The 23133-nt window shown below is 56.9% G+C and overlaps 1 protein-coding gene and 1 non-coding gene across 2 annotated transcripts; one reads left to right on the forward strand and one right to left on the reverse strand.

Moving 5' to 3' along the window:
- Positions 1-2783: 2783 nt before the first annotated feature.
- LOC111757059 (U12 minor spliceosomal RNA) lies at positions 2784-2933 on the reverse strand. The gene has a single exon (XR_002791442.1). It is a non-coding gene; the product is annotated as a U12 minor spliceosomal RNA (small nuclear RNA).
- A 261-nt stretch (positions 2934-3194) lies between these two features.
- Poldip3 (DNA polymerase delta interacting protein 3) lies at positions 3195-21804 on the forward strand. The gene is made up of 9 exons (XM_003470550.5): positions 3195-3378; positions 10657-11047; positions 11385-11471; positions 13500-13598; positions 15187-15351; positions 15611-15688; positions 17192-17321; positions 19237-19303; positions 20319-21804. The coding sequence occupies exons 1-9, from the start codon at positions 3320-3322 to the stop codon at positions 20494-20496; spliced, it is 1254 nt and encodes a 417-aa protein (XP_003470598.1). The 5' UTR covers positions 3195-3319; the 3' UTR covers positions 20497-21804.
- The last annotated feature ends 1329 nt before the right edge of the window (positions 21805-23133 follow it).

The following is a 23133-nucleotide window of genomic DNA, read 5'->3' on the forward strand; positions in this document are numbered from 1 at the left end:
CACCTCCTCGGGGCAGGGATGGGCAGCGCTGTGTGAGGCTCAAGTGCCCTTCGGGGCGTCCTGTGAGCTGTGGAAGCATCTCAAGCACACAGTGCTGTGGGAAGCTGGGCCTAGCACGTGGCTGAAACCCGCGTGGTGCCCTCCCCCAGCCCTGCTGTGGGCACTGAGGTTTCCCAGCCATGGGTTTTGCTTGCTGCAGGTGCCCTGTGCCCCCCGTTAGGGGTTTTGCAGTGCTGGGGTGGGGTCCAGGGCCTCATGCACCCCAGTCCACGAGTAGTGACTTCCCGGACTGGCTCCCTGAAACAGGCCAGGGTGCAGGGTCTCGGCTCCCAAGCCCTGCCCAGAGCCTGGTGTGGTCACATGCCCTCACTGGACCTGTCTCTGCGCCCCTGAGTTGTCTTTCGTTTCTTGTTTTTTTTTTTTTTTTTTTTTTTTTTTGTCTTTTTCCTTTTTTATCGGTACCAGGGACTGAACTCACGACTGCCTGCTTGCAAGGCAGGTGCTTATGCCGCTGAGCTAAATCCCCAGACCCTCGTTTCTTGTTTTTTTGAGAGGGGGTCTTGCTATGTAGTGCAGGCTGGTCTTGAACTCACTTATGCAACCCAGGGTGGCCTTGACCCACAGTGGTCCTCCTGCCTCATCCTCCAAGCCCTAATGATAGACTGACACTATCTCCTCCCTGGGGAGTGGGCTGGGTGTGGCTCCCTGCAGGAGACCCCAACAGTCCTGTGATTCCCCACCTGCAGGAAAAAATGCCTGGCACAGGCCTGGATGGTGGTGCTCAGCCTGCCAGCAGGGTGGGAGGAAGGGAATGGGTGAGTGGACCTGGGCCCCCACCTTGGCCTGGTCTCAACTTCCCTGCCTAGGAAATGGGCGTGTGCCTGTCTGGGATTTTTGGGGCCTGGGTCCCACCTGAGGGCAGGTAGGGTGAACCTAACGGTTTCCCCACTTTTGCTGGCCTCTTAGCCTCTCAGTGTTTGCAGTGTCCCTCTGCAGCCCAGGAGTGACCCCATGTACACACGGCATTTTTATTTTTAATTTTTTAATGTTTTAAAATTTATTTCTAAGTCAGGATGTTAGCACATGCCTGTAATCCCAGCACTTGGGAGGCTGAGGCAGGAGGATCATTTCGAGTTCAAGACCAGCCTGGGCTACAAAATAAGCTCAGAGCCAGCCTGAACTGCATAGCGAGACCCCGTCTCAAAAAAAAAAAAAAAAAAAAATTAAGCAAGTTTGTAGTCACCTTGCAGGCAATGATCACATTCATCATGGAGTTTGTGCCTGTGTGTGAGGTATCCGTGGCATAGCTCGATCCCGTTCCCCTCCCTTCAGCCCTTCTTCCCCTCCTTATTTACAAAGTGTGTTTCCACTTTTTCTTTCTTTCTCATTTTTTCCGTTCCGGCCTTGCTCCCACTCCCCGTCCCCCTTTCCTTTGGAACCGTTTCTATCTCACGATTTCTGTTACACGGTGTGATCCTCAATCACGCCTTCAGCTTCTCCGCGCGTGCACGCAGCGGGTGGCACAGGGCCAGGGCGTCGCGTCTCCTGGCTTGCGGCGGGGCCGGTGCGGCGCTCCCGGGTCTCGGTGTGCCAGCCGCAGAGGCGGGGCAGGCGGACTTCCAGACCCTGGGTTTCCGAGGCGGAGATTTCCGAAGGCAGCAGGGCCAGTCCTCGGGCTCCTTCGTGTCCCCAGAGAGGCCCGTCCCCGCCCCACCCCACAGTGCCTTCCAGCCCTGTCCTCCCGACAACCGAATGCCACCCACCTCTGGAGTGCCCATCTCGGTCGGGGCCACCCCGCAGCCTCTGCCCAGTCCCCCGCGGCTGGCCCACTCGGACCGCTGGCCGGCATGGCCATCCCCTCCTCCTCCCTGCAGTCCGCGGACAGGACGGCCGGGCGAGCGAGCCCCAGCACAGCTGAGGACGAGGCCGAGGAAGACGGCCAGGGTTAGCGCCGGCTTTGCCGCATCTCCCGTTTCTCCACACGTCTCCCGAGGCTAGATTCCTCTTCTCTCCTCTTCCTCCTCTTTTTTTTTTTCTTTTGAGACAGGGGCTCCCTAAACAGTTCAGGCTGGCCTTGAACTTACTGTGTAGCCCAGGATGGTCTCGAACTCACAGCACTCCTCCTGCCTCAGACTCCTGAATGTTGGGATGACACGGGAGTCACGCCCGGCTCTGATGCTAGAATTTTAAGTAACTAATTTGGTGGCACAGTACTCGGGACGGAACCCAGGGCCTTTGTACCCCACTACATTCCCAGCCCTTTTTTTATTTTCAGACTGGGCTCCAACTTGTGATCCTTCTGCATCAGCCTCCAAGTGGGCCGTACTGACTTATTTTTTGGTCTTTTTGAGACAAGGTCTCGATATGCAGCTCAGGCTGGCCTTGAGCTCACTCTGTAGCCCAGGCTGGTCACAGTGATCCTCCTGCAGGCATGCGCCACCACGCTGTGCTTTTTTTTTTTTTTTTTTTAAACAGCTGCCGCTCTACCTAGGGGGCGTGATACCACGTTACCGCGGGACGCTATGTGCTTAGCTCGGTTTGGCTTTGGGGCGCTGCAGACCCAGGTTACAGTCTTCCCACATGTCTGCCCCCTGCTTTGCTTGCAAGTAAAAAACTCACCGAAACTTAAGCAAAGTTAGAGACTAACGGGCGCTTTGAGGAAACACTAGATACCCAGTATCTGTGTCTCGGGGAAACTACTTTTGGGGTCCTCGCTGTAACACACAGCAAAGTGCCCTAGCGAGGTACTGCTTTCATTTATCTGCCTTTGAGAAAAAAGGGGACGGGCAGATCGCGACTCCCAGGCATCCCGCAAAGTAGGCGGGTCACCTTAGGGGCAACCTTTACCCGCTCAAAAATTCGTCTCACATTTGCAGTGAGGATTCGGGCGTCACCCCGAATCGTTATTTTCCTTACTCATAAGTTTAAGGCATAGAGAAAAAAATGTACTTGTTGCCTAGGTAATGAAGCCCATTCCCATTAGAGCTACGGTGAATATCACATTGCTCACTGAACTACCAGCCTCGTTCCCTTGAAGTTTATTTTATTTATTGTTAACTTTTAATATTGTTTTAAATTTTATTTGTTTGGGGAAAAGCAATACGCCATAGCACTCCCGTACAACGTATGCAAATAGACTTTAGCATCGCGAGGGCCCATGGGAAGTGGTCCCTCCCCTTCCGGTTTTTGTCCGGTTTAAACTGTCGCGAGAGTGGGTTGGCCGGACGCCGGAAGTAGCTCGTCGCTCTTTAGCTGCCGAGGGGGCGGGCTCGCGGGCTTCGAGAGTCTAAGCTGCTCTCGGTTTGCTCGACGGCGCAAGATGGCGGACATCTCACTGGACGAGCTCATCCGCAAACGCGGAGTGGCGACGAAGGGGCGGTGAGCAGCTTTTTCTTACTTCGAGGCTTGGGGTCCGCGGCCTAGCGGGGTTCGGGCGGAGGGAGGAGCGGCCCCGGCGCGACGCGAGGGCCGTTTGCTCCCGCCCCCTGCTCGAACCGCGCTCCTCATTGGCCCGGTGGCCGCCGCCGCCGCTGCTCTCCAGCCCTGCCCGCCCACTGTTGGGGGAGCAGTTGCTGGGGCGGCGGGGGTGGGGACGCGGGGCTCGGGTTGGGGGGAGGGGCCGCCCGAGGCCCGCGTGCGGGAGTCCTGGGGCACCCCCACCCCCCCGCTATCCTGGCGCCGCCTCGTCCCCGCCTTTCTCGGAGTTGGGACAGCCAAAGTTTGTGGGAAAGTGACTGCCCAGACTGTGCCGAGCTGGGACTCCAACCCGGAGCTTTAAACCCCCCATCCCGCGCCTGTCCGCCTCTCGGAGCTGCCTGTTGGTTGCAGTGCAGTCGTGCAGCGTTTGAAGATTGCTCTCGCACCCAGATGCATGGGCCTTTTCACCATCCTGCGTGCTTTTTGTTCATTTGCTTATTTTTGATGCAGGTCTTCCTTTGCAGTCTAAGTTAGCTTTGAATAGAGTCTAGGCTGCCCTCGAAATGATCCCTCTGCCTCAGCCTCCGCAGTGCCAGGGTTACAGGCGCGGCTCCTAATGATATCCTCAGTCTGTAAATGGGGAACTCGAGGCCGGAAGTGGAGGCCACAAGAGAGCTGTCAGTGCCTTCTAATGCAGGCTGAGGCTCTCAGGCAAGGACAGCTGGAGGTGGGCCTTTTCCTTTGGGACAGGTTCCCTGGAGCTGCTGGGAGGACCTGAGGGCCAGTCACGTTTGCGTACTGCAGGTTCCCAGACTCTTAGGTGGTGCCAGCCACTTGCAGGTTTTGTGAGCTCAGGGCCCCTGTGTGAAGGAGGGGGGCCTTGGCCAGTAGTTTTCCATCTACATTGGATAAGTTAAATGTCTCTGCAAACAGCCAGCTTGTAGGGTTAAGTAGTTTTTCTCAGATGTTCACTCCCTCACTATCTGTATTAGTGTTTGCATGCATACTTGTGGCTGGAAAAATTTTTCTTTTTCTGCTTTTCTTTTTCTTTGTACACAGGATCTCACTTTGTAGTCCAGGCTGGCTTCAAACAAAGCAGTCCTCCTGCCTCAGCCTGCCAAGTGCTGGGCTTACAGGCGCATGCTGCCCTGCCCAGCAGAAATTCTCATTTGAAAGGCCCGGCCACCTGGATCAGGTGCACTGCTCCCTTTGCTGCCAGCATCGCTCAGCAGCCAGCCCTTTGCCGTTTCCTCAGCGAGGTCTTTACCCAGGTCCCTGGGTCCTCAGTGCTTCTGACTCCAGAGCTTCCTTCCTCAGTCCCAGGTCCTGCTCTGCAGGATTGGTCCCCTGGGTTCGGCCCACACCTGGGTGTCAGTCTTGTACAGGGCGGGGTGGGACCACAGGGACGTGGTGTGGAGCGTCAGGAAAAATGGGCACCATGTTACCAGGCAGGTCCTGCTTGGCATTGGCCTGTAGGTTCTGCAACCCTGGCCCGGTGACTGCTGGATGGGGCAGCACCCTCGCTTGTGTGGTGGTGGTGTTCGTGGCAGGTGCTGCAAGGCCTAAATGTGGGACCGTGTTTTACTATTTGTACTTGGCTCCTAAGTGTTTGGTGATGGCAGTTACTGCTCAGTGTCCTCAGAGGGTCAGCAGGGAGAGGTCCCCAGAGCAGACCCGAGAAGTAGCGGCTCTGCAGGCAGCCCGCCAGGGTCAGACCCTTGTGCCCTGCTCTCTGCCGCGCCTGCCCCGCGGGCCACGGCAGCAGTGTGCCCTGAGCCCGTGGGCCACGGAGAGCGCTCAGCGCAGTTAGCGACGCAGGCTTCCCGCGTGGGCGCGCTGCCCTGCCGTCCTGTGAACGGGGTTGATGCCAGGCGGAGACGCAGCCGCGGTGTGGGGTGAAATGTCCCAGAAACACCGCGGACTTGACTTCCTGGGCAGCAGGGAGAAGCGGAGCCATGTTCTAGAGCAGATACGGTCCGAGCACTGCTTAGCCACAGCTGGCACTGGGAGCCGGTTCCGCTGGCGCGTGGACACCCCGGCAGAGCTGGGCATGGGGCCTCACCGGTGCTTCCCACCCCGAGCGGAGCAGCGACCCTCGCACCCTGGGGAAGTGTCAGCAGCTCGTCCCAACTGTGTGGTCTCTGTGTGAGGACGGGGCCGTTCCCTTAGCCGTCCTGACGCTGAGTGTCCTGGACGCCGTGTGAGACAGAAGAGAAGGGTCAGGATTGTTAGTGTCAGCTGGGCCTGCGCTCCACTCACAGAAGTTCCTGGATTCTGAGGAGACTCGGAAGGGAGGGTGGTTTAGCTGGGTGGTTTAAGTGAGGCTTGTTCCAGGCCATAGGGAGACACGCTCCTGCCCCACATGGGGAACTTCTCTCCCTGCCACCCCATGCCACCCCTGGCTTCTGGTGTGGGAGACCCCTGACTAAGGGGCTGAGAGGCCTCCAGCAGTTGGAACAAGCTGACCGATGCTTCTGGGGTGGTGCTGAGCCGGGCACCTCTCCCTGGGGAGTCCTAGAACCGAAAGATGGGAAGGGAATAAGTAGACTTTGTGTTTCCTCGTAGAGACGAGGTTCAGTGCAGACCTGACAAAGGACGAAGTTGTCTTTTCAGTGAAATCCCCGCCTGGCATGTGGCGCACACCTGTAACCCAGCATTCAGGAGGCTGAGGCAGGAGGACTGACAAAGGTTCAAGGCCAGCCTGGACTACAAAGTGAGATACTATCTCAAAAACAACAAAAACAAAAACTGAAAATTTTTTTAAAAAGAAAGGAGCATCTGCACAGCACTCCTGGGGAAGAGGTGGTGCTCTTGCATCTTGCTTTTCTGTGTCTCTAAAGCACCCAATCCAGTGTTGCTCCTTAGTCCTGTTTCCTCCCTGCAAAATGACCGCGGCCCGGAGACCCCTCATCCGGAGACCACAGAGGGTGAAGGGCCCTTGCATCTGGCCCGGGCCGCTTCCTGGGCCTGGCCTTTTGGGCTGGGCATCTGTGCGAAGCCAGGTGGTGCAGCTTTGCCACGTTCCTCTGGGGCTGACAGGGAAGAGAGCACCTGGCCCTGGTCTGTTTGTCCTCCTGCAGGCCCCTGGTGCTCACCCTGGGGCTGGGAATGCTTCAGGCGGACTTGCAGGGAGTTAGAGACACACTGTTGACATTGCTGGCCGTGGTGGGGCTGTGGAAAGACTTCCTCCAGCCTCGCCCTGGTCCTGTGCAGGCATCTGGCCGGGAGTGTGTTGGGCATCTGCACTCCCCATGCTGGGGAGCAAGGCTCCCCAGGGGCTGGCTGTGTTGGGAGCCAGCAGCCGGAGGGCAGGGTGACTGACTCTGAGGTTTAAGGACCCACCCCCAGCAGGAGTGTTTATTTGAAAGATTCCTGATGACTAATGCCTGCCTTATAACCAGCACTGCTGCCTGCTGGGATGAATAGCTGTCTTTTCATGCCGGCAGAGAAGGCGAGGTTATAAAAAGGCCGAATGTGGAAGCCCCCTAAATCTGCTGGCAGAAGGAGCTGAACGGGTGGAATCCGGGAGCCTCATGGGCTCCCTCCGAGGCTGTCAGCCAGCCCCCCTCCCGCAGATGCAGCTTCTCTGCTTGCTCTTCAGATCTGCTCGGTGTGGTCACCTAGGACAGTGACACCCAGCAGTGCTGAGCGCATCTGAGTTTTGCAGAACATAGGTTGCTCAGAGTCATTTCCTATGGTTCCAGCGCATGGGAGGCTGAGGCAGACAGGTTGCTGTGAGTTTGAGGCCACCATGGGCCGCGTAGTGAGTTTCAGGCCAGCCTGAAACAAAGAACAAAACCACGTTTCAAGAAAAAGAATGAACTGTTTACAACCTGTTTTAAATATGCAGCATTTTTTATAAGTTTATTTATTTATTTTTGGCAGAGCTGGGGATTGAACCTGGGGGACCCCAGGCCTGGGACACTGGGTGTGTGCTCTGCCTCTGAGCTAGGCCCAGCCCCTTCCTGTGTACAAAGCTGTGATAACCCTGGTGACTGGTGGCCTCCGAAATGGCCAGACCGAGCAACGTCTGTTATGTGTGATCCTGGCGGGGGAGAAAAGCCATGGTGGGATCTGCAGAGCCTGAGCCCTCGCTTTATGTGAGGGGTTTTCCCTGGGGAACTGGAATGAACTAGATGCCCATTCTCCCGTGTACTCAAAGTTAGGAAATTTATTTTCAAGAATCTCTTTGTCCTCTTTATTTGAAATAGGTCTTTCAATCAGTTGCCTTGTTTTTTCTTGGCAGCAATGTGTTACGGTCTGAGTGATGGCAGAATGGGGGTAACGTGGCTTCTTTGCACTGTTTGATGATTGGTTCTTTGGGGGCAGGCACTTCAGCATGGCCTGCAGCTCACTGTCTGGGCCTGGCTGGCCTAGAATCTGCATCGATCTCCTGGCCTCTGCTCTGGCCTCTTTGAGTTACGGTGTCTGATGGAAGGATAAGAGGGGAGATGGTGGCATCCCAGGAAGGCGTGGGACACGAGTGGCATGTGTCTGACCCCACTGAATGGTGAAGGCCAGGTGGTGTCTGACATGCTCCCTGGTTCTGTTTGCATGGTGCTCTCAGTCAGAACGGCTCCACCCCAGGGCCTCTCCTGCAGCTCCTGCAGGGAAGTCAGGGTCTCATCTCTCCTTGGAGCTGGGGAGACCCTCGGGGGCCCTCCTTGAGGGCAACGCCAGGTGGACTACAGCCTGGTGCCCCCTTCCCACTGGGCAGGCCCCTGGAGCCGGCCCCTTGCCAGCAGCAGTGCTCAGCCCCCTGCGGGCAGGGTGACAGGGTGGAGGTGTGGCCCTACAGGTTTGCACCCAGGTGTCACTCGTATGTGCCTTTGTTCTTGGGATTGAACCCTGGGTCTCTGCACTGAGCTGCGGGGTCGTGCTGTGGGGCCCAGGTTGGGCTGGAACTTGTGGCTCAGAGTGCCAGGGCTACAGCTGTGGGCCACTATGCAGCCAGCTCCTCGTGGACTTCAAAGTAGACCAGGCTGAGCAAGCAGCCCCATGCTTGATTTAAAGGGTGCTGAGTCCTGAAAAAGGGCTGCACCTCATCCTGTGCTCCTGTCCCACAAGGCCTGGGGAGGGGGAGAGGGGACAAGGAAACGGGACCGGGCCCGGGCCCCGGGCCAGGCCTGCGTGCAGAGGCCTTGTGGGCAGCCGAGGTGGGAGAAGCCCCCGACCACTGACCCAGGGTCACCCTGGGAAGAGCCTCGTGTTCCTCTCCAGTGGCAGGAGGCCACGGGCTGGGGCCCGGGCTGTCTGGGGGAGTCTGATTCCTTGGGGTTTTAATGGTTTCTGAAATTTGTTCCTGCAGAGCAGCTGCTTTGTCTTCTCTGTGTTTCATTCTGGGTTAGTCGCAGCCCTAGTGGGACCACCGGTGGCTCCCTTGGTCCCATTGCAGTAGGTCGGGTCCACCCCCACCCCCTGCTGCTCCTGAGCCGCTGGGGTGCTGAGCGAGGGTGAGGAAGGGTGTGGGGAGCAGGTTGCTCTGTGCCAGGTGGGGAGTGCTATGTGGGGGTTCACCTCATTTCCTGACAGCCTTGGGATGTTGTCTATTATGGTGAGGGTGGTTTTTTTCCCCATTCCCTTCTCTTCCCTTCCTTGTTTACAAAAGCTCTATCTGTCTGTCTGTCTGTCTGTCTTTTCGAGAAGTTCAGGCTGGCCTTTTGGGCTCACTGAGCAGCCCAGGCTGGTCTCGTCCCCCCACCTGTTCTCCTTCTCATTTGAACATTTTCTAACCATTTCCCAACATCTCTTACTCATTTGTATCTTTTTACACTTGTTTTTTTGTCAGAAACAATGCAATATTTAAACATGAGTGTCTGATTTATTCCATTTAAGAGCGTGGTCCCTGGGTGCATCCGTTTAGCTAGAAATGCTCCAGCCTAGCCTGGTATTTTTTTGTGTGTGTGTGTGCTGGGGATTGAACTCATGACCCTGAGCTTGCTAGGCTGAGCTAAATCCCCGGGCCCAAGCTTGTCTTCCTTTATGGCAGAGTTGAACAACTCCATTGTTTAAAAGAGGTGCGTCGTCTTTATCCATTCCTCAGTGGATGGGCATTTGGGTTTGTTGGTAAGCTCTGGCTGTTACAGGCTGTGCTGCTGTAACCTGGGTGTGCGTCTAACACTGTGGTGTGTGTTTTTTTTTCTTTCAGGAAGGTGCCCGGCAGGGGAATAGCTGGGTCGAATGGGACCCTAATCCTAGTTTCTTGAAGAATCTCCACTACCCCCACCAAGAGTGCAGAAGGGTTCCGTTTTCCTCACAGCCCCTCCAGCATTTGTTGTTGATTTCTTTTTCTTTCTTTCTTTCATTCTTTTTTTTGTTTGTTTGTTTTTTTAAGATGCTGGGATTTGAGTGCTGGGATTACAGGCGTGAGCCAGCACGCCCGGCTGTTGTTGATTTCTTTCTTTTTTTTTTTTTAAAGCCAGTCAAATTTAGCAGTGTGGGGGGGTGATACACCAACTTTAGTGACACCAATGTTAATAAGTTCTGATAACCCACTGCCATCAGACCAGCCATGTTGTTGATTTCTTGATGATAACCATTCTTTTTGGGATGAGATGAAATCTCAGCATTAATTTGCATCTCTTAGGGCCGAGAATTTAGCTCAGTGGCCTAAGCGCCTGCCTGGCAAGCACAAGGTTGTGAGTTTGATCCCAGGCACAATTTTGCATTTCTCAGGTGACCAGTGATGTTGAACATTTTTTCATATGTTTATTTGCTGTTTGTATTTCATTTGAGAAGTATACATCTCGGATGCCCATTTTTGGATTGGGTCTTTAAAATTTAAGATCTTTTTTTTTTTTAAGTGCTTTATGTATTCTAAATAGTCATCCTTTGTCTGAGGAACAGGGAACGGCTGGCAAAAATTTTTCACTCTGTTGGTGACTTTTTTTCTGTGCAAAAGTTTTTCCTGAAGATGACATCCCACTTTTTGATTTCTTTGATATTCTTTGTGGTTGGGTTTTGTTTCAAGGTCTTTGCCTATGCCAGTGTCTTCAAGAGTTCTTATAGTATGTTCTAGCAGGTTCAGTGTTTCTGGTTTGATATTTAGGCCTTTGATCAATTTTGATTTTAGTTGAGCACATAGTGAGAGAGGCAGGTCTGGCTCTAATCTTGGGTGTACTGTGGTGGTGGAAAGTGGACGCCCAGGGCGGGGTGCCGAGGTCGTAGGCCCAGCGGGTTGAGGTGGCTGCCCCATTCCCAAGGCCCCTTGCCGCTCACTGTCACAGTTTGCACCCACAGGCTCAGCACCAGGCCGGGCCTGGGCGGCGTCCGCTCCCGTGTCGGGGTGCAGCCCAGCCTCCTCAGCCCGCCCACCCGCACTGCCACCTTCCAGCAGCGGTTCGACGCCCGGCAGAAGATCGGCCTGGCAGATGCCCGCCTCAAGCTGGGAGTCAAGGACGCCCGGGAGAAGCTCTTGCAGAAAGATGCCCGGTTCCGGATCAAAGGGAAAGTACAGGACGCCAGGGAGATGCTGAACTCCCGCAAGCAGCAGAGCGCGGTGGCACAGAGGCCCCGGCAGGTGGCTGACGCCCGCGAGAAGATCAGCCTGAAGAGGAGCACGCCTGCCGCCTACCCGAGCCTGCCTGTGGGGACTGTGACCCCCGCCCTGAAGCTCACCAAGACCATCCAGGTAGGGCTGGCGGCTGGGTGTGTCCCCAGCAGGCCAGGTGGGAAGCTGCAGGGTGCGAACGAACAGTTGGGCCAAAGTAAAACGCTCCCTGATGTCGGTGCAGCCATCTGCGGGGGTCAGGACTGGCATCCTGGCCGCCCTTTCCAGTCCCCATTCCCAACCCAGCGGAGGAGGACAGTCCCTCTTCTCCTCTGCAGCATTGGTGGCAGGGCCTTAACTGAGCCCCATGGGCTCAGGCTGACCATGCTGTGAGGCCCACTCAGCGGGCACGGGTGCCACATGGCCACTACAGGCCACGTCCCTGAGCCCCGGGCAAACTGGTGACCACTGTTTGCAGGTTCCACAGCAGAAGGCCCCAGTGGCCCTACACGCCCATCCTGCTGGAATGAGGATCAACGTGGTCAACAACCACCAGGCCAAACAGGTGTGGGAACGTGTGTGTGTGTGTGTTCCTGTGTGCGTGTGCACGTGTGTGTATGTGTGTATACGTGTGTGTGTGTTTGCCTGCACATGTTGGACCTGGCTTAGTAGTTGATGAGTTTTAGGAAGAAACTTTTTAATGAGAGAAGGATGCATAAGAGACAGGCAAATAAAGGGCCAGGGGTTTGGCTCAACCGCACAAGCATTTTCCTGGCAAGCTGGAGGTCATGAGTGCCATCCCCAGTACAAAAAAAAAAAAAAAGGCGAATGTTCATTTCAGTACTGGGCATAGAACCCAGGAGTGCTCCACCACTGAGCTACATCCACAGTCCTTCACATTTTGAGGTGTGGCATACTCTACCACTACCCCTATTAGTTTTTTGTTTTAAAAATTCCAAATATTTGATGTAGAAGATTTGCGGTAATAGAAAATAACTGAGCATGGTGGTGCACACTGTAATACCGGCATTCTGGGAGGATGAGGCAGGAAGATCATAGGTACAAGCCCAGCTTGGGGAACTGGAGATCCTGTCTCAGAATTCTCAAAAATAGATGGGGGTCCAGATGAGTGCAGAGGCGCTGGGTTCCGTCCCTGGTGCCACATGGAAACGAAGGAAAGAGGGCCTCCTGGCGCTGTTCTCCAAAGCCGGCCGCTGTGAAATGTGCTGTAGGCCACCCTGGGTTTTTGGGAATTAACTTGTTGCTTGAGCTCTTGGAGTTAAGCTGGAGCCTTGGCATTAACCTGCATCTCCAGCCCAGCCCATCCTTCACTCTCTTAATCTTGAGGCAAGAGTCTGGCTGCCAGCTCACGCATGCCCGAGCACCAGTCCCGGGCTGTTCCCCCTAATGGTCTCTCTTCCTCAGCAGCAGAGGGAAGTCCAGACTCAGGGTTCCAAGCATTCCCATTTCTAGATGGAACAAATCGTAGTCTCCATTTAAGGGGTGGAATTGGCCTTGACAGTTGGAGAGATCCCCACATAATCCCCCCCTTCCCCCCCCCTGCCACATCCCTTCCAGGGTGGCCCTGAGGGCCCAGCGGTCCCCCAACTCCTGGCCCCCTGAGTTAGCAGGTGCTGTTGGGGGGCTGGCTGTGGAGGGTGAATGGATAACTTTGCAGGGTTCCTTAGAGAAGTGACATGGCTTGGGGGCAATTCAGGGACCTTGCCTCTGGGAGATTTAAGGGTTGGAAAAGAACCTTCAGTCACCATGGAAACACATGTGGGAGGGTTGGGGCGGAGTCCAGGTCGCAGTGGTAGGCGCCTGCCGTCCCTCCCTCCCTCCCTCCGTGTGGGAGCTGCTGAGAACACCTGGAGTCCCACCTGGCTATGGGCAAGCTGTGTCTCTGGAAGGTGGCCCCTCGTGTCCCTGCACGTAGTTCCACGTGGCCCAGGCGCCTTCCCCGTCACTGTCTGGCCACCCACATCCCAGAGTGCACGGAGTGTGACCTGACTCCCAGCTCTTGCGTGCAGGTTGCTCAGATCGGGGATGGTGAAGCTTGTGCCCAGCCTGTGCCACCTTTTAATTTGTGTTTTTATTTTGTAGCTGAAGCGTTGTGGTGTTCACATTTTCTGTGAACAGTTGTTAGTGGTTGCGTGGTCACTCAGGTGCGACTGCAGTTTCTCCCTCGTTTTAACCATTAGAAGTCTTTATGGTGTGAACATCTTTGGGGAGGAAACGTCCTGGGCTTGGTGGCCCCGGTTCCCTGGGGTGGCCTTTCCAAGCCAAAAGCAGGGCCGCGTGTGGAGCTGTGAGGGGCAGGGGGTATGGCTATACCCTTGCGTGCTTGTGCCTGCACCCTGGGGCTCACAGGGCCCGGATGCCTCCAGTGACTTACTTCCTGGGGCATTCCTGTCGTGAAGCTGTGGTTGTAAATGCATTTCAGAGAGAGGCAGCATCCGCAGTGCTCCTGTGGCCTGCGGGGGTCGCCCTGAGAGCACCCGAGCCCCGGCTGCCCCCTCACCCACCCTCCAGCAGCGTTGCCTGCTGTGCTGTGGCCTGCAGGCAGCGTTAGCAGATGCCCCTTCCTTCTCAGAACTTACACGACCTGGACGAGGAGGAGGAGGAGGTGGCGGCGCACGTCCCTACCAAGCAGATGAAGTTCGCAGCCTCCGGCAGCTTCCTGCACCATGTGGTACGGCGCCCTCCTCTGCTGCCCCTTGCACCTGGCGGTGGGGCGAGCAGTCAGCCCCTGTCACACGCGGGTCCCACAACGGGTGCCCCACAGAGCTGCAGCTGCCGGGCGCAGTCCCAGGCACGGGCGGGAATTGGTCTCGCACTGCTTTCCTCTGCCGCTGCTTCCGGTTGTGGAGGCCGGAAGTCATCACGAGGGCGGCATTCTGGTGTCCGCAGTGACTCCTGACAGTGCCCCCTCTTAGTACCATCCCTGTGGAAATCAGATGCAACATCAGTTTCAGAGGGGACAGCAAAGCCAAAGCCAGGAGAGTCCCGCCGTAAGGGCTTATCAGTGTCCTTCTTTCTGCGGGGACATTGAAGCTGCTCCCGGGTCAGGAACTTGGGCTCGCCCTTGGATTCAGGGTTCCCTGGGCTGGGGTTAACAGGTAAGGAGCCCTGTTAACCCCACAGGGACCTGTGAGCTCCCGTGGGAGTGGCTTCGTGGGGGAAGTTTGCAGTTAGGGTGCCAGTCTTCCCCGAGTCACCTGAGGCTCGGAGCAGCTCCCCAAGCAGGCATCTCCTTTCTCTCCCGTGGCCTGAGGACTGTCCTGGCTTTGGTCTCCTCTGATCGGCCCCCCTGGGTCCAGCAAACTCCTTCAGTGCTGGGAGGAGCCGGGCATTTGGCTCTGCAGGAAGCAGCCTTTGCAGTGATCAGATCCTGGGGTATGTGGGGGGCGGGGGTGACGGGCTGGCCTGGTGATGGCTGCCCTCAGGGAAGCAGTAGCCCTTTAGCTCACTCGGGACTCGCTGCCCCAGCCAATGGCCCTGGTGCGCTGGTTCACAGGTCGGGAGGCCGGCGGGGAATGTTAGGAAGCGCACCTGGGCACGCATCTAGTTGTTGAGCAAAGTTATGTCCCTGGTACGTCGGGACCCTGCCTTGTTGTGGTTCTTGAGCTGCAGGAAGTGGCTGGAACTGTGGAACTCGGTGGGGTGCTAGTGGGGAGCTGACCACACCTCATAGAGCCTCTGGTTGCTTCGGCCTGCCCCTCCCTCCCTCTTGGTGCCTGTCCGGAGTCAGACCACTCACCAGTCTCCCATGGCTCCCCCAGAACCCTAGTCAAGAGGAGTTTGTGTTTCTGTGGGGCTGTGTCCCTGGCTCGGGTGAGGACTGCTTCTGGTGGTCTGCATGTCCCTGGTCTGCCTGCTGCTGAGGAGCCCAGGACTGCGTGGTAGCTGTGTGTGCACATTAGGCTCCAGGAAGCTGGGACTTTGGGCCATCTTAAGGGCAACTTCCTGTGCCCCGCCAGCCTGGAGAAGAGCCCACAGGACAGCGAGCTGGCCTCAGGCTTTGGTGCTCTGAGCAGCCTGGCAGGCAGGGTATGGGGAAAGTCTGTGCAGCTTGGCTTCCACCAGGGGCTGGTGCCGCAGCAGCAACTGCTGTGATCACGTCTTCGGCATGTCCACTCTCTCCCCTCGGGGCGCCCCTGGCAGCCTTTTTGCTTTGGACTAAGGAAGGCATTGTGGGTATACGCACTCAGGTGCCGTCGCCCAGGCCTGTGTTTGGGAAGAGCGGGGCGCTGGCCTCAGCTTCCTGTCTGCCTCTGCAGACCGGGCTGAGCAGTTCCAAGGCCCTCCCTCTCACCAAAGTGGTCCAGAACGATGCCTACACCGCTCCTGCGCTCCCCGCCTCCGTGCGGACAAAAGCCTTGACCCACGTGTCCCGGACGCTGGTGAACAAGGAGGAGCCCCCCAAGGAGCTGCCACCGGCTGAGGTGAGCATTGCTGTGTGGGCAGTGTGCTGTGTGCGCCCCAGTGGGTCCTCAGTCCTGTGAGCCAGAGGGCTTGCTGCCCACCTCAGCACTGGGGAGGCCCAGGCCTTCGATTAAGGTGTGCAGGGGTGCAGGGAGGGTTTCCTGCAGCCCAGAGGGGAGGCAGAGGAGAGGAGCCGTGGAGCGCCTAGGGCCAGAAGGGCGCATGGGGGACCTTAGTGCAGCGCCCACCCTGCCTGCTCACACCCTTGTCTGTGCGCAGCCTGTCCTCAGCCCCTTGGAAGGCACCAAGATGACTGTGAACAACCTGCACCCGCGGGTCACCGAGGAGGACATTGTCGTGAGTACTGCGTGCTGCACGCTTTAAGTCTCAAACTGCCATCGTGGCTTAGGAGCCCAGGACCACCCCATGTGGTAACTGCGGGGCCTCACGGCTCTGGGGGTCCCAGCTGGGAGCCAAGGTTCATCCCTGCTCAAGGACAGGCGGATGCCAGCCCAAGGAAGAGGACAGGCCTCAGGGGACCAGTGGTGGCGCCCCAGACAGGGCTTTCCCAGGAGGCAATCACGTGGGCCTTGTCTGCCTGGGGAGCACCAGGATGCCCAGGGGGAGGGCAGGTACTGTGAAGTGCGCTGAGAGGGTCTGCAGGGAGCCACAGCCACAGGCTTTACTGCTGTTTGGGGCAGGGTCTTGCTGTGTTGCCAGGCAGGGCTTAGACTTGTAGACCTCCTGCCTCAGCCACCCAGAGTGCTGGGGTTACAGAGGTGTCTTGGTTACTTTGCTCTCATTGCTGAGACAAAGTACCTTTGCCCAACATGAATGAAGGAAAGGTTTATGTAGCTTACAGTTTGTGGAGGCTTCAGTCATACTCAGTCCAGGGCGGGGTGGCCTGGCTGAGGGACAGCCGTTCATGGCAGCCACAGGTGACAAGAGTGCAAGGGCGGAAGTGGAAGAAACACGTGTCCTTCCCTCCTTGTACTGTATGCTGGCTCCACCGCGGGGAGGCACTCCCTGCCAGTCCCAGCCCTAGACAATGAACCAATCACAAACGCTAGATTCAGCAGCCTCCATGAAGGCATAGGCTTGGGCAGCCACCTAGACACAAACCAGAACAAGGTGTGTGTCGTCCCCCAGCTCTGCTGCCCTGTGTCTGTGCCCTGGTGGCTCCTACATGGGCTCTTTCCTTGCCGTGAGCAGCATCTAGTGGCGGAGTCTCCCCGTCTCCCGCACTCTGCCACCTGGCCCGTGGCACAGAAGCCCGTCTTAGAGAAGCCTGATGGGGCGGCTGCCTTGTGGTCCGTCCTGTTTTATCCAGGTCCTGTGTCTGGAGAATGCAGTCAGAATTGGCCAGGTTTCCTGTTCCGCCTCACTTTCCTTAGGCACTTACGTGTCCCTGTGCCCTTTGCGTGGTGGCATCCTGACATGAGTGCAGCTGGCTCAGTGGGTGGGCAGTCTCGGCTGTGGCCTTGGCTCAGTGCGACCAGCTGTCCCAGCGTGACCAGGACACTCCTGGGTCCAGTGCTCAGTCCTGCTTGGGACAGTTGCTCATGGTCTCCCATGTTCTGGGGAGACATTTAAGAGCCAGGCCTCTTGAGCCTGTGCGTCCGAGCTCACAGCACAGCTCAGGGTGGCTCCCTGACCGCCACCCTCCCAGCAGAGTGGAGAGGTTGGGCGGTGGCTCGGAGGGAGGTCCCTGGCACCCCACAGCAGCATGCCTGGCCAGCCTGGCCCTCCGGTAGGGCCATGTGGTCTCAACACTGGAACCTGAAGAGCGTGCTGCCCAAGACCTTGGCGTCACAGCACCCTGTGTGGCGCGGTCCCCTCAGCCCGGCCCTGTCCTCACAGGAGCTTTTCTGTGTGTGCGGAGCCCTCAAGAGAGCCCGTCTGGTCCATCCTGGGGTGGCCGAGGTGGTCTTCGTGAAGAAGGATGACGCCATCACTGCATATAAGAAGTACAACAACCGCTGTCTGGACGGTGAGTGGGCGCAGCCGCCTGGCCTCGCTCTCCTCCCAGGCAGCCACCCTGCCTCGGCCTCCCCTGTGCCGGAGCAGGCAGCGCAGGCTCTGAGCAGCTGGAGCCTCCCGGACATGGGCCGCTCCAGGGCTGGAGCCTCGGTTCGTCCCATCATGTCTTGGGGAGCTCTGCTCCTCCCAGCGTGGCCCTGCAGGGGTGGGCTCTGTCCGCACCGTTGGCCACGCACCGGTTCTTATGGGTTCATGGACTGCCTGCTGTGGGCCCGGGCCTGGTGCTGGAAGTGGGGAGCAGAGATCGAGAAAATCACAGCCGGGACAGTTTGCTTACATTTCCTGGGCGGCTGCTAAGCGAGCTGGTTGCCACCTATCCGTCTCTCTTTCCTTTTTTCCTGCCCCCCCCCTCCCTCCCTCCCCCGCCTCCCTCCCTCCCTCCCTCCCTCCCTCCCTCCTTCCCTCCCTTCCTTCCTTTGTTGTGATACAGGAGTTTGATCAGGACCCCACACTGAGCTGCCCCCCTCCCAGGTTTTAAATTTCCAGGCAGGGTCTCACTGCACTCAGAATTTGCCAGCCGTTAGCTTCAGCCTCCTGAGCAGCTGGCATTCCAAGCTTGTGCCACCACCCCAGGCTGCTTCTGTAGGTTTTAATAGGTCGTGTCGATTTCTGTTCCTATTGAAGTGCTTTCTAATCTCTTTTGATTTATTTATTTATTTGCTTTGTTTTGTTCTTTTGTCTTTTTGAGCCAGGGTTTCAATGCGGTCCATGCTGACCTTAAACTCACTTTGTAGCCCACACGGTCCTCAAACTCACAGCAATCCTCCTGCCTCAGCCTCCCGAGTGCTAGGATTACAGGCGTGTGCCACCACACATGCCTTTATTTTTGAGAGTTGTTTAACCTGCTCAGATTGAGGAACTTCTCAAAGTTTCCTCCTCATGAGGAAGGAGAGTGTGTGCTCTGCTGCCCTTGTGCAGAGGGCTCTGTGACACCTATGTGTGGCATGTGCAGTGTCCTTAGTCTTCTGGTTCAGTCTTGGTAGGCCTGCTGGTTCTAACCTTTTTCCCAGTCTTTTTGAGACAGGTCTCACTGTGCAGTTAAGGCTGGCCTTGGGCTCACTTCGTACCAGGCTGGTCTCTGATTTGGAAGGGTCCTCCTGCCTCAGCCTTCTGAGTGCGGGGATTACAAGTGTGCAGCGCCGTGCCTGGCTTTCGGTTCTAGCCCTTTTGCCCGGAGTACCGAAATCTTCAGCCATTGGTACTATCTTATCTCTTCATTTCTCTTAGCCTTTATTTTACGGATTTCTTTTAAGAAGAGGTGGTTGGTTTTGTCTCGTGTGTTTTGTGTATTTGAGGCTCTGTTGTTACTTGGATTTGTGTTACGGTTTTTCCCCTAATGATGCAGCCCTGTAGCAGTTGAAAGCGCCCCGTTTTTTCTTGCCATACTTCTTGGTTGTCTGAGGCTCTCTGGCTCCGTGCTTCAGGCCGGCCTGGACCTCAGGGCGGAGCCACTGAGCGCCAGCCTTTTGCAGCACCTTTAGAAGCCTTTTTGTCTCTGCTTGGTGTCGCTGCTTCTCAGTGGCACTGACATGCATCTCCCTCTGTGCTTGCCCCTTCCACCCCGCTGCTGTGGGAAGCCAGGTGTGTCTTGCGTGGACACTGTGGGCAGCGCTGCGGTTCTGGTTTAGACCCCAGCTCGGGCAGCCTCTAGCGCAGTTCTGTATCAGGAAAAAGAAAGCAGAGGGTTCGTCCGGGTTCCCCTGGGGTTCAGTGCAGCGGGTGACACTGCTGCAGGAGCCCCTGCCAAGGGACCTCATGGGAGAAGCCCGGGAGCATTGGGGCCCCCGGGAGTGGCCTGAGCAGGGATGGGGAGGCCGGGAGGCTGGGAGGTGATGTGCTGGGCCTGTCTCCCTCTGCTTTTCCAGGGCAGCCCATGAAGTGCAACCTTCACATGAACGGGAACGTGATCACCTCGGACCAGCCCATCCTGCTGTGAGTGCGGGGCTGTGTGCACCTGTACCCCTGCTCTGGGAGCTGCGAGAGCTCAGTGGGACGCTTCCGCCCCGGGGCTGGCAGCCATCCTTACCTGCTTGAGTGGGGAGAACTGTGGGTGGCCCCGCCCAGCTGCATTGTGGGCATGGCGCCCTCGAGCTGTCCTGCAGCTGGAGCTCATTTGAAGGCCAGCTGGCATCAGACGCTGGGCTTGGACACCTGTAGACACGGAGGCAGATACGAGGGCAACTGAGTTGTAGGGAGGTGGACGGTGCAGGGCGAGCCCTGATAGATAGGCTCTGATGTTAGAGAGACCTGGGTTTAGACTGGGAACATCTTGGAATTCGGACTGATTTCCAGAAGCAGGTTGTATTCTAAATTTTTTTTTTTTTTTTTTTTTTTGGTGGGGAAGGGTACAGGGTCTTGCTGTGCAGTTCAGGCTGGCCCTGGGCTCACTTTGTAGCCCAGACTGGTCTCGAATTTGCACTGATCCTCCTGCCTCAGCCTCCCCACTGCCGGGATGAAAGTTTGTGCCACACCCTGCCTGGCTCAGGCTGGGCTTGAAACTCCAGCAGTCCTCCAGGCACAGCCTCCTGAGCGCCGGGATCACTGGTGTGCTCTGCCAAGCCCACTTGGTTAAAGCCTGGGGGAGTGACGCAGTGGCAGTGCACTTGCCTAAGGGGCACAGCAGCTCGCTCACTTCCCCACACCTGGGAAACTTGCTTTTTAGGGCTTTCTGACCTGTGAGTTTGGGGATCTTGCTCTAACCAGGGCCGTCTCCCCACTTGGGCGATGCGCAAGATGTCCCGATCTTAGAGGAAATGCAGGGTTTCCTAAGCTTACAGCTGCAGGGTACAGCAGGCTGCACCCCACACTTCTCAGTGTGACTAAGGAAAACAGCAGGTTTGCTGCAGAGGAGAGGAGAGGACACCCGAGACAGGTGTCCTGGGGCCTGTGTGAGGTCCCCTCCCTGGCTGCTGGGCCCTGAGAGCTTTCTCTTCCTCGCTGTGCACAGGCGACTAAGCGACAGCCCCCTGGTGAAGAAGGACAGTGAGCTGCCTCGGAGGCTGCCCTCCGCCGCCTCTGCCAACCCGCCCGCCGAGGTGGACCCGGACACCATCCTGAAGGCGCTGTTCAAGTCCTCGGGGGCCTCCGTGACCACACAGCCCACAGAATTCAAAATCAAACTCTGAGCGGCAGCGAGGCGCGGAGGGGCAGAGTGGGGCAGCCCCATTCCAGGCTGAGCTGGTGACCAGCGGTCATTGAACTGCAGCCCCTAGCGGGGGAAGGTCGCTGGGGTCAGGCCTCCTCGCCAGATGGGACCCACCCCTCTGTGTTGTGTCCCCCTGTGTTATCTGCGTGTCCACATTTCCTGTAGTATGTCCTCCCTCCTCCACCTGTCTCCTGGGCAGGTTGTGTTTCGAGGTGTCCCCCGCCCTGCCCCCAGCCGGTTGCTGACCTGGAGGCGGTGCACTCAGTGGTCCGGGGCGGCACTGTGTGAGACGCCACCTCTCAGGCCTGGAGCTGTGCGTGTGGGAGCCAGAGTGGCTCAGGGGCAGTGCCTCGAGCCCAGTGCCCACCTGCCTGGTGGCGACGGCCTCACAAGGTCACAGCCTTGTCCTTTCGCACAGTGGCCCCTGCCCTCAGCCGGGCAGCCTGGCCTATCACAGTTCTGCCTTGCCTTCTGTGGCTCTGGGCCATCCGATCAGGCCCTGCTGCTTCGTTCGTGGCAGTGCCTTTCCGGCCCTGGGCCCCAGCAGCACGACTGGGAGTGGGAGTGACCCCTCTGTTGGGCAACAAGAAGCTTCCCTGTATGGGGAACAGGCCATGCCCTAGGCCCGCAGCACCTGTGTCAGTCCCCTAGTGGGGGCTGCAGGCTGGTGGGGCTGTGGCCTCTTGGTAGGAGCAAGTCTGGGGATCTTGTAGAAGTAGCAGTGTGTGCAGGAGGGGGGTCGGTCCAGAACTTGGGGAGCCTGCCCAAGGGCGTCGCGCCTGCTGGGCAGGGGTTCCTGTTTGCACCCAGTTTTGGTGCTAGGTTCTGAGGCCGTCCACACCTGCGAGTCCAGGAAAGGGGCCTGGTGGCTTCCCTTACCTTCCTGAACTCTGAGCTGCTGCTTCCCGCCCCAGCGTGACCGATGCCTCTCTTGCAGCTGGAAGACATTCCTCCCCCTCCAGCCCGGCCCTGGGCCCTGGCACCCGGCTTCTCCTATAGGGGACAGTTGGCGCCTTCAGTCCGAGTAGGGGTGCACATGCTCTCCTCTCCCCTTCCCAGCCAGCTGGCTCTGCTCACCGAGCTCCTGGCCACTCAGTCCACTGCAGGGAGGGCACTTTGACTGCCTGCCCTGCTTGGTGTCACCTTGGCAACTGGAGGGAAGCTGTGGGCAGTGCTGCGGCCTCACCTCCCCACATCACTCATCTGTGTTGTTCAGAAGGCGAGGAAGAGCAGGGGTGAAGGCGACTGTATTACTTACTCATTTCTGAATAAACATTTGTTATTCCTACCTGGCTACTGATTGCACAAAAGACTGCACCAAAGTGGCTTTGGCAGGACCCAGTACCAGGAAGCAGGAGTTTGCCAGTATACTGGGCTGCAGGACCCTGGCTGCACAGCTGTGAGCTCCACAGCATGGGGGCAGTGTCCATGGGACACGCAGGGCTTCTGGGGCTCCCTGGAGGGTGAAGGGATGAGCATCACTGGCTGGCATTACCGTGGCATGAGAAGTGGGTGGGTCGGGGTTGGCTCCTCCCACTGAACACAGCCTTGGGCAGCTTGTAAACACCTAGTTAAGGTGGCTCTGATCTTTGTTTTCTTGCATATAAACTCTAGAATTCAAAAGCAAGGCTGAGGTGGAGACAAGCTGGGGACCTCGGGATCTAGGAAATAAGCAGCTCTATCCTGAGAAGCCAGCAACCTGGACACCTTCCTAGGCCGGATGCAATGGCATCCTTCGGAAGGTGACCTGAGGTGGCCATGTTGTAACTGAAAGTCACTCCACCAAGAACCAGGAAAATCTCAGAAAGAGGATGGGTATCCGAACTAAGATGGGAATCTGGGAATTAAGGAAAGGATGCCTTCTCAGGTGACACTAGAATTCACTGCAAGCAGATTAACCTTAAAAGAATGACTGAACGGGCTGGGGATTTAGCTCAGTGGCATAAGCACCTGCCTTGCAAGCACCCTGGTACCAATGACAAAAAAAAAATGACTAAAAAAAACAACTTGTAATGCCAATTACTCAGCAGGCTGAGACAGGAAGCCCACGAGTTTAATGCCATTTGGGCCACTGTAGAGAAAATCTGCATAAAAGGTAAAAAGCCAGCTGTGGTGGTAGATGCCTGTAATCCCAGCACTAGGGCAGCTGAGGCAGGAGGAGCTCCCTGACCTCAAGTCCAGTCTGGGCTACATAGTTTGTCAGCCTGCACTATACAGTGAGACCGTGTCTAAAATCCAAAACAAACAAACAAAAAACCGGAAAAGTCAAAAGAAGAAAATGGGGTGGGGACGACGTCATAAGACCATGGCTAAATTCTTGAGTTTGTGGTGCAGGGACTTGAACCCAGGGAACCTCAAGTCTTAAATGTTTTGATTGACACTTGAAGCAAAATTACATCTCATGTCCTCAATGTATGCAGAGGAAGTATTTTAAAGTTATAAATGGGAGAGAGGTGGAGAGGAAGTTTCTAAACTGTACTTACAATTCACAAATGTTGCTGATGCTGGTCACGTGTATATTAGGCAGTTCTTAGAGCAGTTCCTAAAGATAAATACATCCAGGAACCCTACAGCGGGGTCACAGACAAGAGGAGCGAGACACAGAGGCCCACAGGAT

The sequence above is a fragment of the Cavia porcellus genome, unplaced genomic scaffold (assembly GCF_034190915.1).
Source record: "Cavia porcellus strain 051 isolate PalLab524CR breed Dunkin Hartley unplaced genomic scaffold, mCavPor4.1 scaffold_40, whole genome shotgun sequence".
Lineage (NCBI taxonomy): Eukaryota > Metazoa > Chordata > Mammalia > Rodentia > Caviidae > Cavia > Cavia porcellus.